General features: G+C 47.8%; 1 protein-coding gene across 2 annotated transcripts in view; it reads right to left on the minus strand.

Annotated features, from left to right (window-relative positions):
- Positions 1 to 9,682: 9,682 nt before the first annotated feature.
- MYH10 (myosin heavy chain 10) overlaps positions 9,683 to 14,895 on the minus strand; it is a 94,993-nt gene continuing 89,780 nt past the window's right edge. For both annotated transcript variants that reach the window (XM_066586558.1, XM_066586557.1), the window contains 4 exons: positions 14,386 to 14,594; positions 13,100 to 13,208; positions 12,811 to 12,983; positions 9,683 to 11,033 (listed from right to left, as the gene is read on the minus strand). In XM_066586558.1, the coding sequence (XP_066442655.1) occupies positions 10,880 to 11,033; positions 12,811 to 12,983; positions 13,100 to 13,208; positions 14,386 to 14,594 (645 nt within the window). In that variant the 3' untranslated portion in view covers positions 9,683 to 10,879. The remainder of the gene's footprint in view (positions 11,034 to 12,810; positions 12,984 to 13,099; positions 13,209 to 14,385; positions 14,595 to 14,895) is intronic.

Raw genomic sequence — 14,895 nt, forward strand, 5'->3', positions numbered from 1 at the left:
AGCTCGGTGCTGGTATCTGCGGAGGTGTATGCTTCCTCCACTAAAGCACCCTCCTCCTCCTCTGTCTCGCAATCAAGATGTGTTAGCAGCAGCATGTCGCCAGCAGTCGGTGTCGCGCGGTGTGGCAGCACAGCGGTGGGCAAGCGTCAGCAGGCCGTGCTGAAACTACTCAGCTTAGGAGATAGGAGGCACACGGCCCACGAACTGCTGCAGGGTCTGACACAGCAGACCGACCGCTGGCTTGCGCCGCTGAGCCTCCAACCGGGCATGGTCGTGTGTGACAACGGCCGTAACCTGGTGGCGGCTCTGCAGCTCGGCAGCCTCACGCACGTGCCATGCCTGGCCCACGTCTTTAATTTGGTGGTTCAGTGCTTTCTGAAAAGCTACCCACGCTTGTCAGACCTGCTCGTAAAGGCGCGCCGGCTCTGCGCACATTTCCGCAAGTCCCACACGGACGCTGCCACCCTGCGCACCCTGCAACATCACTTTAAGCTGCCAGTGCACCGACTGCTGTGCGACGTGCCCACACGGTGGAACTCTACGCTCCACATGTTGGCCAGGCTCTATGAACAGCGTAGAGCTATAGTCGAATACCAACTCCAACATGGGCGGCGCAGTGGGAGTCAGCCTCCTCAATTCCTTTCAGAAGAGTGGGCCTGGTTGGCAGACATCTGCCATGTCCTTGGTAATTTTGAGGAGTCTACCCAGGTGGTGAGCGGCGATGCTACAATCATTAGCGTCACCATTCCTCTGCTATGCATCTTGAGAAATTCCCTGCAAACCATAAAGGCAGCTGCTTTGCGCTCGGAAACGGGGGCGGGGGAAGACAGTATGCCGCTGGATAGTCAGGGCACCCTCCTGTCTATTTCTCAGCGCGTACAGAAGGAGGAGGAGGAGCATGAGGAGGATGAGGAGGAGGGGGAAGAGACAGCTTGGCCCGCTGCTGACGGTACACCGGCTGATTGCCTGTCATCCTTTCAGCGTGTATGGCCTGAGGAGGAGGAGGATCCTGAAAGTGATCTTCGTAGTGAGGACAGCCATGTGTTGCGTACAGGTACCCTGGCACACATGGCTGACTTCATGTTAGGATGCCTTTCTTGTGACCCTCGCGTTGCACGCATTCTGGCCATAACGGATTACTGGGTGTACACACTGCTCGACCCACGCTATAAGGAGAACCTTTCCACTCTCATTCCCGAAGAGGAAAGGGGTTCGAGAGTGTTGCTATACCACAGGACCCTTGCGGACAAGCTGATGGTAAAATTCCCAGCCGACAGCGCTAGTGGCAGAAGGCGCAGTACCGAGGGCAAGGTAGCAGGGGAGGTGCGGAGATCGAGCAGCATGTACATCCCAGGCAGTGCAACAGTCTTTAAGGGCCTGGCCAGCTTTATGACTCCCCACCAAGACTGTGTCACCGCTCCCCAGTCAAGGCTGAGTCGGCGGGAGCACTGTAAAAGGATGGTGAGGGAGTACGTAGCCGATCGCACGACCATCCTCGGTGACGCCTCTGCCCCCTACAACTACTGGGTGTCGAAGCTGGACACGTGGCCTGAACTAGCGCTGTATGCCCTGGAGGTGCTTGCTTGTCCTGCGGCTAGCGTCTTGTCGGAGAGGGTGTTTAGTGCGGCTGGGGGAATCATCACAGATAAGCATACCCGCCTGTCAACCGACAGTGCCGACAGGCTTACACTCATCAAGATGAACAAAGCCTGGATTTCCCCAGACTTCTGTTCTCCACCAGCGGACAGCAGCGATACGTAAGCAATACGTAGGCTGCACCCGCGGATGGAAGCTACGTTCTCTCTCACCATCCAAAACGGGGACATTTCTGCTTCATCAATCTGTGTCTAATATTCCTCCTCCTCCTCCTGCTCCTCCTCCTGAAACCTCACGTAATCACGCTGAACGGGCAATTTTTCTTAGGGCCACAAGGCTCACTTAAATAATTTTTCTGAACAATTTTTATAAGTTTCAATGCGCTTAAAAGCGTTGGAACTTTAACTTGAACCAATTTTTCGTTACACTGGGCTGCCTCCAGGCCTAGTTACCACTTAAGCCACATTAACCAAAGCGATTCACCTGCCATCTTGGTTGGGCATGGCCAATTTTTACTGAGGTACATTAGTACTGTTGGTACACCAATTTTTTGGGGCTCTCACCTACAGTGTAATCATAGCAATTTGTATGTTCTTCGCCTGCACTCATGGTACAGAAAGGTGTGTGGGGTTGGCCTACACTTTAGCTACATAAATGTAACTTGGGCCTTGGCTATACTAAGGCTACTGAAATGGAACTAAGACTGCGCTCCCACTATACTGCTGCTTCAGAATTGTTACTGGGGCCTGTCTTGAGTGCTACTATTGCTGACATGGAACGAAGACTGCGCTCCCGCTATACTGCTGCTTCGGAATTGTTACTGGGGCCTGTCTTGAGTGCTACCATTGCTGACATGGAACGAAGACTGCGCTCCCGCTATACTGCTGCTTCGGAATTGTTACTGGGGCCTGTCTTGAGTGCTACTATTGCTGACATGGAACGAAGACTGCGCTCCCGCTATACTGCTGCTTCGGAATTGTTACTGGGGCCTGTCTTGAGTGCTACTATTGCTGACATGGAACGAAGACTGCGCTCCCGCTATACTGCTGCTTCGGAATTGTTACTGGGGCCTGTCTTGAGTGCTACTATTGCTGACATGGAACGAAGACTGCGCTCCCGCTATACTGCTGCTTCAGAATTGTTACTGGGGCCTGTCTTGAGTGCTACTATTGCTGACATGGAACGAAGACTGCGCTCCTCCTATAATGCTGCTAGTGATATGTTAGTGGGGCCTGTCCTAATGCTACGGCTGAAATGTTACGAATTCTGGGCTCTGCCTATACCGCTGCTAATGGTATGTCTCTGGGGTGTGGAAACAGAGGCTTCCCAAAGATATGATGGCGGCGAGGCCATTTCCCACCAACGCGGTTACTGTTAAGGTGCATATAACCACGGACACGTGGAGAGGACACGTAGTGCCTCAAAAACATCCCCCTCCTCCTCCAACAGGGAAAACATTCTTGGCAAATGCCTTTGCATTGGTTCGTCTGGTGGCAGTCCAAGAATTTCACCTTTACCCACACAACAAGAGAGCCCCCACACCATCCCCCCGCCACGGCCCACTTAATCCTGGCCGCATTCCGAAAACCAACAAAATACAACCGCGCTACTAGGTCCGCAGTCACCACCACATTACCACCAACGCGGTTACTGTTAAGGTACATATTACCAGTCTGACTGGGGCATGCAGACACCTTGACAGAATGAATAGTGTGTGGCACATAGGTTCCCCATTGCTATGCCTACGTGTGCAGCTCCTGATGGCGGTGGCACAGGATTCTATTTCTCATTGCTTCTGTACAGCATTGTGGGCTATCGCCCCGCCCCTTTTAAAGAGGGTCGCTGCCTAGCCGTGCCAACCCTCTGCAGTGTGTGCCTGCGGTTCCTCCTCATGGCAGACGCACTTCTAAATAGACATGAGGGTGGTGTGGCATGAGGGCAGCTGAAGGCTGCGCAGGGACACTTTGGTGTGCGCTGTGGGGGGGAGGGGGGGGCGGTTGGGCAGCATGTAACCCAGGAGAAGTGGCAGCGGAGTGTCATCCAGGCAGTGATTGTGCTTTGTTGTAGCTAGTGTGGTGCTTAGCAAAGGTATGCCATGCTATTGAGGGCTTTTCAGAAGTAAAAGTTGTTGGGAGGGGGGGGGGGGGGGGGCCCGCTCTTGCCGGTATTGTGGCTTAATAGTGGGACCTGTGAACTTGAGATGCAGCCCAACATGTAGCCCCTCGCCTGCCCTATCCGTTTCTGTGTCATTCCCATCACTTTCTTGAATTGCCCAGATTTTCACACATGAAAACCTTAGCGAGCATCGGCGAAATACAAAAATGCTCTGGTCGCCCATTGACTTCAATGGGGTTTGTTATTCGAAACGAACCCTCGAGCATCGCGGGAAGTTCGTTCCGAGTAACGAGCACCCGAGCATTTTGGTGCTCGCTCATCTCTAGTTCTAATGCATGTGTGCGAGTTGTACCCAAGAGGTTCGGCTGTAACGCTCATCGGACAGCCCTCCATGTGCTGCCGATGATTAACGCTTAATTTTGTTTATTGCAGCGATTGTCGTTCAGTCTAAATGGGGCATTCAGAAGGGTCGGTGATTGAGGGATTATTCTGATTTCCAGATTGGAGTCAGGAAAGAATTTTTTTCCCCCTTAAAAGGGGAAAATTGGCTTTTACCTAATTTTTTTTTTACCTTGCTCTGGATCAACATTGAGAGGTAATAGGCTGAAATGGATGGAGATATGTCTTATCCTAGCCTTACATCCTATGTTACTAATCAAATGCAAAAAAAGATAAAATCCTACTTCAAAGGACCCCTTTATAGATGGCAGGGCCGGAGGTAAGTGAAGGGCAAACAAGTGACGGCACATAGATAGGAAGCCATCACTACAAATTCAAATAACCCCTAAACACTCTGAACAAAGTGGGTAATTTCCTTAGAGACTGTTTCTTCACACAGATACACATCTCATATATTCACTATATCTCTTGTGGTCTCTGAAAGAAAAATTCATGCAGTTATCCAAAGTGGTGAAAAAAAAAAAGGAGGTTGGGTACCAAAATAAAACTATTCCTACATGCATCCTATTCTCACCCTAAGAGCAGGGGGGTTGCCCTGAAAAGCGCGTCCCTGTTCAACCGATGGCTTACCGCTATCACACCCTAATAACCCTCTTGCTCCAGCATCAACAGTCTCTAGTAGGACTTAGAGCACTCCAACATAACAGGTTTCCCCTTAAATGATGGTATACGGTTCATATGGCAGTAATCACATATGCAAGCAAAGTGGTTCGATTTGTATACAGCCAGCTTGACAGATAGTGACATCCCAGATATGGACGACCTGACTAGTACCAATACACGCCCAAATATTTTTGAACTAATCCCCTTCTCCATCCATATAGAGTGACCAATCTTAAGGAGACACGCGGCACACACCCACCCATAGTGCAAAATCTCCCATGCCTCACTACTGCAACACGCTCTCCAAAGTATTCTGCATATGTGCACAACGCTCCCTTCTGATGACACCACCCCAACTTAACTCTATTGCTTGGGGGGGGGGGGGGGGGGGGGTTACTGCGGCTGCACACCAGTGGATATCAGGGGAGTGCTGCTGTGGCTCTATACACATAAATAACTTTGATGGCCTCTCAATATTAAAGGGGTTGTCTCGCACCGAAACGTTGTTTTTTTTTTGCATAGGCCCCCCGTTCGGCGCAGGACAAACCCAAGGGATGTGTTAAAATAAAAAAAAAAATATTACTTACCCGAATCCCCGCTCTGCGACTTCTTCCTTCTCCAAGATGGCCGCCGGGATCTTCACCCACGATGCACCGCGGGTCTTCTCCCATGGTGCACCGTGGGCTCTGTGCGGTCCATTGCCGATTCCAGCCTCCTGATTGGCTGGAATCGGCACACGTGATGGGGCAGAGCTACGCGATGACACGTAGAAGAGGGCGGAGCCAGAACACCGCTTGTGCCCGGACCGACCAGAAGGAGAAGACCCTTCTGCGCAAGCGCGTCTAAAAAAGCAAGAAGACCCCGAAATTAGACAGAGCCATGGAGACGGGGACGCCAGCAACGGAGCAGGTAAGTGAATAACTTCTGTATGGCTCATATTTAATGCACAATGTATATTACAAAGTGCATTAATATGGCCATACAGAAGTGCTGAACCCCACTTGCTGCCGCGAGACAACCCCTTTAATAAGATCTCCAACTGCGCCCGCACAAGCCTAGTCAGCACACTTCTCATCGGCAATGCTACCCGAATGGAGGCTGGGAATATACATAGTAACACACTTTTCATTTCAGCGAAACCTTTTTACATATTGATGATCATGAATAAATGGGAGATATGCTGCCTTATTCATAGCCAGCAGTGGGGACCACAATACAGAATATCACCAATATATATTATTAGGGTTATGTTTCATCATATCACTCTATGGTCACCAAAGCATGTCAAATGTGCTGTCTGAGATAAGAGACATGACAATGAGCGCTGAAATTCAATGTCATAAAAGGTTTATACAGAAATTCCCCAGAGTAATTTTTCTCGAGAAAGGAGAGAAAGCTTCCCATCAAAAAGCTTGGCCCAATCATACGAAAAAAATCATGTGTAGACTTCTAAAGGAGAAACCAAAAATGGCAACAGCACTCCTAATATATTCACTATCAGAGGCATACGTACCTATAACCAATACTCTAACCACATTAAATAATGCAAGGTTCTTGGTATATCATTTGATCAAATCATATTGGCCCATCTACCAAGGTCCAGGTGACCGAGCTCTCAGATGGGTCCTATCTTATCTTAATCACTCATTTATACAGGCAGAAGTAGAATTTTGAAATGGGGGTTCCAGGGAATCATGGACCACCGACTTCAGCAACATGAGATCAATGGGGGGGGGGTTCTATATTGCAGCCCCTGCTCCTAACGATTGGCCAGCCATGGAATACACAAAACCCCTAAAGGATTCTCCACAAATGACTCCCAACCCCCTGCAAAGTTCGGAGAACCCTAAGGGGTAACAGACATATGACCCAAAGTGTGTCATCGTGCGGCTCGGACTGACCTTACGCCGCCAGTCCGTTTCCACATTAGACCAGTTATGCTACGACTCTGTCACGGCTATTGAACCATGAAGCTGCAATGCTAAGGAAATCCTGAAAACATGATCTGTTCCGGGTATTGGATGCCCAGAGGTGAGGATAACTATTCTAGAACTCTAAGTCTGTGTCACATGATGATTACAGCTGGCTAGTTAGCATTACAGAAGCCCAAGATCAGCATGGTCTGCATACTTTATTACTTGTCACAGTAACCGAGACAAGTATCGTTAGTTGTCTAACACATCCTTCATGTACTTTAAGAGGAAGGTCATTCCTATACTGGTCATGCAATGCTCCCTGGGAATAAGGCATGCAAATGAGCAAGGGCATAATCGTCCACAGTGCCAACTATTGGAATGATAGCTACCCTGAGTAGATAACAGGCCTTTCAATAGGGATATAAGCCAGGCAAAAATATCCATGTACATACAGCTGTTTGGGGATATTGTCCCTCAGTGTACAGTAGGATTCTGTCTGGCTTCATGAGAGGTCATTGACCAGAAAAGGAGGTTACATTTTTTTCCTTGTGCAGGGCACAGAAGATGTAGCGAGTCTCATGTAGGCCACGTGGAGGATTATTCTATCACTCATTTACATGATTTTTATCCTCCAGAAAGTGTTGCATAGCCTATATAACACTCACTCACCACAAGGAGAAACATTACCCCACCCCCCAGGCTCACACCTGGCCAGCTAGAATCTTACTATACACCAATGAGGTGCGATAACCCATAAGCAGATGTACATGAATATTCTGGTTTGTCTTACATACCTAGTTGTATTGCAGGGGTTAGATATTAACTTGTAGGGGAAGTTTCTCTTCCAATAGGTGGCACTGTGGAGAATTAGCTTAGTCACTCATTTATACAGGCAAAAGCAGAATTTTGAAATGGGGGCTCCAAATTTGTTGCCAAGGGCTGCCAGCCAGTCCCTGCTCCTCCTTCTCCTCTCACTAACAAGATGTGGAAAAAGAGTCAATTAATATTGCAAATTTCCAAGACCCCCGCCTCCATTCACAGAAAGCAAGCAGTTGTTTATAAGTGATAACTACCAGTTTACAGAGGCCGCTGCATCCTTCAGTTTTCTGCATGCGGAAACTGAACTCATTAGAATTTGTTGGCTTCTTTTTCTTCGTTCCGTTGGGGCATGCATTTACACTACAATAAGAAGGCTTTTCTACTGCTCCTCCAATCGCTGCTCATGAAGAGGGGAGGGAAGACTGTTACTCCTCTCCTCCATCATACTGCTCTCTGCATCTAGCGCCCCTTCCAGCTACAGGACAGACAGTTCCTGCTTGTTAGTCTGATACAAGACAGTGAAGGTGGCTGCAAGTTAAAGTTCAATGACTGTCAGCTGGTGCCGCTCCACAGCAAGGAGCCGCCCTAGGTACTGGACCTCCCTCCAGTGGCTAATACAGCCTTGTCACCAGGTTCATGAAGCTTGACTAAGCTCTAAGTCGCAGAGGCGGGTAGTATACACATCATGCAGGCAGACAGCCTTCTCCCATTTGTTTATGGGAAGAGCGTAGTCACCCTGCATACTGCGGGCGGGGAGCCTCCGTGACTCACGAGCAGCACGCGTCATGATGACGGAATCCCTTAAACTACTGACCTAGATGGGCGGTTGGACAAACTACTATTAGAAGGATGCAATTTGCCAATAGTACCAAAACACAAGTTACTGCATCCACCATTAGGACTTCGTATTTGTAGAATATAATTGACCTATGATTACATTCATTTTAAAACCAGGAAAAGCTCACGCTGTCTGCCGGTACTATCCCTTTAACAAGGAGAGACGACGAACTAAACTGCTCAAAAAAACAAACACATTGATGTTGCAGGCAGCATACGTTCACCACGGTGTCTCTCACATCAGACTTATGTGCTCAGTGAGAACGGGGCGCCGACCGCGGATCTGCCAATTCTGGTGCTCTCCAACAAATGCCATTAGAAATGCTCATTGCAGGGCTGTGAGGATAAGTCCTGCCACAGGATGTCAGACCCTCATTGTATCTATATCAGACACAAGCAGACCACTAGCCCACTGGAGATCATGTTCTAGAGCTCTGGCAGTGCTCCTCCTGTTCCCCCTAGAACAAAGGAGCAGATGCCAGTCCTGATCCTGGGTTGATGCTCTTCTCCAGTCTTGTGCAGCTCTCCTCGTGTAATGGCCCATATCCTGGTATCTGCTAGATGCTCTTCAGACTACTACCGATAGGAGACACAGCAAACCACCTTGCAACTGCATGTATGGATGTGTCATCCTGGAGGAACAGGACTAATTATGCAACCTGATTGACTAAGTCACACCACACGCTACCCAAAGTGCCAAGGCCACTGGCAAAATTTAGAAGCATTAGGAAGGATAAAGGAGAGCACAAGTATCTGTAGCTTCAAAACCAAACCTTTTGGGGGGGATGTCTTGCTGCTGCCTCTCCAATGCAGCTGTTTTGGTGCAAATTAAATTGAGTGACAGTCATTTATACAGCCTAACTGGACAGATTGATAGCCCTGAAGTTTAAAGGACTTAGGGTCTCAACAGAAGGACCCCCACTGATAAGTGCAGTTAGGGCCTCATTTACACGCAACCATTATCGCTCAAATTTCGTTCAAAAGGCCAAAAATGAGTGATAATCCTTACATGTAAATGCCATCATCATGCACTTTTCATCTGAATCAGGATTTTAAGGTGAACTTAAAATCCATCGTTCAGCTGCAGAGAGATGAAGTGTCTCTCAATAGACCGCATGCGGTGTTCTCCACGAAAGCCAGGAGATTACATTGTATTCTGCCGTCAGCCCCAAGGAGAACAGTGAAGCCATTTGCAGAGCCCAGTGTGTGATTAATCACAGTGTCAGCTATGCAAACAGCTCCTGTTGGCCATTTTACATGCAAATGATGATTGCTGCAAGGCAATCCATCAAATACTCTGTGCCAACTACTGTAAAATAAAAGACAGAAAAGGCAGATTCTATAATGAATACGTTTATTGTCTTACAAAATTCATTGTCTAGAAATATGGGATATACACGGGGGGTGAGGGGGAAGAGGGAGATCCCAGGGAATGGGCAGGTGATTTCGGCAGCTGTTACGCATTTCTTAAAAAAGAAAAAAAATATATATAATAATTGGACAGACATTTTAGGCGCACACAGAGATAACCTGTATTAACCCTCATCGGTCCAGGAGGGGGCGACACCACCCCTCCCAAACAGGATGAGTATGAAGCTTTTAATAAAATAAAAAACAAAAACAAAAAAAACAAAAAAAAAACAAAACACATGATATTTCCAGCACAAGTTCCGAGTAATACTGACTTCTGGACTGAACCTATTAGTGATATAATGCGCAGTAACAATCTCATTCAGTCTGCTTGGAGAAGTGGATATGCGTTTTGATATTCTCAATTGACTAAGTGTCTAAGGCACCGTTTATGTCATTAAATATTTTTGTATCTTTTTTTAAAGGTTTTTAAAAATTCCAAGTGGGATCTGAACAAGGTGCTAAATCACAGGTTGAGATGCAGTTTGGATGGAATCGATCCAAACTACCAACATCACCGTGTTGGCAGAATAGCTGGTGCCAGGCAACTGATAAACGGAGAGCGTGCCCGACCCAGATAACTGCAGTTATTGAGAGATTCTGACGTCTGGCAGATTCACAGTTTAGTCATGCAACTTCTGTCCTGGAGTCCCCCACATACTGGAATAGTGGGACCAGATACAACATGAGAAAAAAATGGGGTAGGAATCGCGCGTCTTCCCTTCACCCCCGTCACCACCCACGTGGGATAAGGACATGTAGTGTAAGTTGTTTATCCACATGATGCTATAAAGAAAGAGCAAAAAAAGTCTTAAAACAGACACCGTAAAATGGAAATTGAGACGGAATAAGTAAATCTCTTTGTTGCCTGCTGTCTGTGCATGGGGGTGAAGATAGGTGGTCTCCACCTCGTTCCTGCGGAAATCAAGAAATTCTGCAGGAAACCTGTTGAAAACGGATTTGTGTTTTAGCATTACAAAGACCAAAGCCGTCTGGAGAGAAGCGAGATACAGACTCCTCCAGACTGGATGATCCCTTGGTGCCTCCACCAGCAGTTTAAATGTCCCTTCATTGTCGCTCCCTAGGCGGCCCAGACTTGGGCAGAGGAATGCCGCGGAGTGATGTCACTCGGCTGGGGAAGAAGCAGATGTCTCATTGACCTCATTGGTTTTACTCTCCGTGTCCTCATCTGAGAGATCGAGGGAAGCCCCCTCTATCTGGAGCTGACGGCGACCAGAACGGCTGGATGTTGAGGAGAAGGACATGGGACCACCCCTCCTGCAAGAGGGAACAATGATCAACATTCAGAAACTTATGGCAACTGTTACATGCAAGAATGGTTCTCCACCTTGTCAACTCTCTAGTCTCAATGGTCCACCCTGAATTAAAAAACCTCGAACAACCAAAACCTACGTCTTCCTGGGGAATGTCTAAGGTCATAAATATGATAGTTGTTGGTCCCGTTGAAATTGTCGACAGTCTTGTGTCTACGGGAAACACAGATTGGATATCATCATGTTCCAATCCTTTGGCTTCTTTTCTAAGAAACGTCAGCAGGTGTCTGACGGTCTGTTTTCTGCATTCATCCACAGAAAAAGTAGTCATGAAGATTGCGGGGACCTACCTCTATGATGTCTAATGTCCTTTGTGTGACAACCCTTTTAAAAGAGTGATTGGACTGCCCAACTTTGTTGGATCTCATTGGTGGAGCCGATGACCTCGTATCACTCCGGCTTCCACTCCAAATTTTTATCTCTAGCAATCTGATTTTAGGTAAAGCCTGGTTTAGACAATGATTATCGCTCAACTATTGAGCAATAATCGTTGTGCCTTTAAGCGCAAGGTGATTGCTCAAATGTTGAGCGATCACCTTGCGCTCCAAGCGGGGCTGCTTGTTTTCTGCATTCAGCTGTTCTCTGCTTGGAGCGCCTGGCTGTTATATAGTCAAGCGCTCCGAGCGGGGGATGAAGAACACAGCTGGACAGTTGTGTTCTTCATACCCCGCCTGTCTTCAGGGAGCGAGATACAGCGGAAATAATAGTATCAGCTGTATCCCACTGTGAATTCCTGATAAGACAATTAGCAACTGCTTAAGAAAATCTGTACGATGTCAGTGCAGTTAGACAACGATTATCGCTCAAAAGACAGCTTTGAACTATTTTTGAGCGAAAATCGTTGTGTCTAAATCAGCCTTAAGCGCCACAGATCTGAACGCGCCCTTTTTCAGAATTATGTCAAAGATTTCCAGTGTTGGTCTGCACTCTCAGGGGCAAAAATGTCTATTGTAGACTAAAAAGTTAATTAGAAGCGTTCAAGTAATGTGCAGGGCTGCAATACCAGAGTCCACAGGCAAGAAAGCATTTATGATTGTCTAATCTAATGCAACCCCTTTAAATGAAGAAAAAGCGGATTAGGAAGCCATTGGGCCACCTGCAGAAGTGACTGAATGCCAGCTTTATCTGCTTCAATAATTCTCCCTTCCTGGGTGACCCAACATCTGCTGTAGGCTTGGGCTGATGTAATTCCTACTTCCTGGTGAAGTTTAATTAAAAGGGGTTGTACAACAATTACAAGTTATCCCCTATACACAAGACAGGGGAAAATTTGATTAGTTAGGGTCTCACCGCTGATACCCCCACTGATCCTGAGAATGGGGGTCCCATGTTCCCCTCACTTTGGCGATGCTTCTCTCATCCACAGTGACATCACACTGAATGGAGCGCAGGGTGAGCATGCAGGTTCGACGCTTTATTCTTTTCACTGGGGTTGTTGGAAACACCTTAGCACTTGTCACTCTGCTATATCGAGCAATCCAACTGAAAATGAATGGAGCCACAGTACGCTTGTGCAACTGCAACCCCAACTCCATTCCTTCTCACTATGGGGGATGCAGTAAGCCAGCAATAAGAGGACTGGGGAAACAGGACCTCTGTTCTCGCAGATCAGTGGGGATCTCACTGCTGAGACCACCACCAATCCCAAATTATCCCCTATCCTATGGTACACCCCCTTTCACAGGCTCTTCTCATTACCCTCCCCAGTTTGGTTTTCTCACCTCAGTCTATTCTTAAGGGTAGACACTTCGCGAATTAGACCCTCATTGGCTTCTGACGCATCATCCAGCTCTCGCTGCAACTTGCGTCTTGAGGCGTTTGCACGAGTCGCTTCCTCTTCTGCTTCCTCCAGCTGCCTCTTCAGTTGTTTCATGCGGACGTTGGCTTTTTCCATCTGTAGAAGGATTAACCAGAGATTTACTGGAGTGGTGCACTAGTGATCACCTGAGCCATGTAAGGGTTAAACCAAGTGATGGTGATCCAACCAGCATTCAACATGTGGACACGCACCTGCTCTTTGTACTGGTCCGCATGTCGTCTTTCATCTTCCACTTGCATGAACACTTCCTTTAGTTTCTTCTCTGTCCTGCGCACAAGCTTGTTGGCTGCGGCTCGCTCTCTGTAAGTGGAGAGATAGACAGTTCACCAAGTGTTACAAGTCTTCATTCAGCAGGACAGAATTTCAGGAAACTCTAAGACCCCTCAGCTCTCCTGCCGGGCCTATTCTAGTAAATCCTTATATTCCACAAGAATTTTGAAACATTTTCTTAGCACTCAATTTCTTTGTAGGTTTCTATTAGTAATGGCAAACTGGGCAATCACTTTACCCCTATTAATGGGGCGTGCTCCTACACAGTCTAATCAGCACTGATTGGCCAATGTCAGACTGTGTAGGGGCACACCAAATAACACACAGTCCATTTATTCATAAACTTCTAGGGGGAGTAAGGCCTCCTGCACACGGGCGGGTCGGACCCCGCATGTGGGATTCCCGCAGAGCTTGACCTGGTGCCTGGCCGGTGGCCCCTGCATACCTGTCCCAAGTCTTCTGCACTGTGGATGTGCCAGCTGGCACTCTGTCGCGCATGTGCAGTAGCCGCCGGCGCTCTACGATGATGCGGATGCCGAGATACTTCCGCAGTGCTCACTGAGAAAAACCAGTTGCACAAACGGCTTCCACTGACTTCAAAGGAAGCCGGCCGTGCGCAGCCCGCGAGCAGAAAAATTGCACGTGATTTCCGCTCGTGAGCAGGAAATCATGGATTGTCATTGCATGCGATGGGCTGGATTTTGCTATGCAAATCTGCCCATGTGCAAGAGGCTGTAGTAGTGGAGCGACAGAGTCCTGAGGATGCCCCAGAATTGTTATTTCATGGGGAATAGAATTACTTACTAAATCATACATGTCTTCAAAGTAGATCTAGCAGGTAGAAGATGCACCATAGTGACGCCCGCACAACTGACTTGGTGCGTCTTGCAAGACACAGACAACAACCTTGAGGTTGGCTTATTTTCTTCCAGTATTTACTATAATTTTGGCGCTCGCCATTAATACACCTAGCACATTTTAGAACTCCCTTTAGTCGTGCCCCCTAATCTAGACACTTTCAAAACGGTTTAGGGAGAAGCAAAATGTCTAAAACTAATAAATCTGGCACATGAACGTACGCCAGGTATCCGGCACAATGTGCATCACAATTCTAGTAAATTTGCCACCTTGTTCCAGCAGATCCCTATCTTATGTTGACCACCTTGATCGCAGTAACACATTGTCACCCTTGGCTCTAGATACTTACTTTGCCTCTTGTTCCAGTTGCTCCTCAACCTGTGCAATCTTTGATTCAAGGGTGGCAATAGTGGCTTTAAACTTGGACTTCACAGTCCCTTCCAGTTCCTGGAGTTTGGCTTTCAGCTCCTTGTTTTGTCGTTCCAGTTGCTGCCGTGCGTTCTCGCTCTTCTGGGCTGAACTGCGCTCCCCGGCCAACTCCGCATTGAGGGTGTCCACCTAGTGATGGGAATGTAGACACTATGATCATCATTAAGACTACTATGTACACTTATGACGTCACCCTCAATGGAGGCCACGATACCATGTGACCTCGTCGGAACACAACTGGAAGTGGCAGGTCCGACTCTACACATTATGGTAAGAAATTTAAAATCGCCGGATAACCCCTTTAAGCTACAGTAGATGCAGACCATGTGAGGGAGTGAGGGCAGAGCATTTCATTTAACCCATTTTTTTAACTAGAAATTAAAGGTGATTCCCATAGTGTTCTATGGAGGGCAACAGCCAAGTATCAAAC

This window comes from Eleutherodactylus coqui, chromosome 13, assembly GCF_035609145.1.
Source record: "Eleutherodactylus coqui strain aEleCoq1 chromosome 13, aEleCoq1.hap1, whole genome shotgun sequence".
In the NCBI taxonomy this organism is placed as follows: domain Eukaryota; kingdom Metazoa; phylum Chordata; class Amphibia; order Anura; family Eleutherodactylidae; genus Eleutherodactylus; species Eleutherodactylus coqui.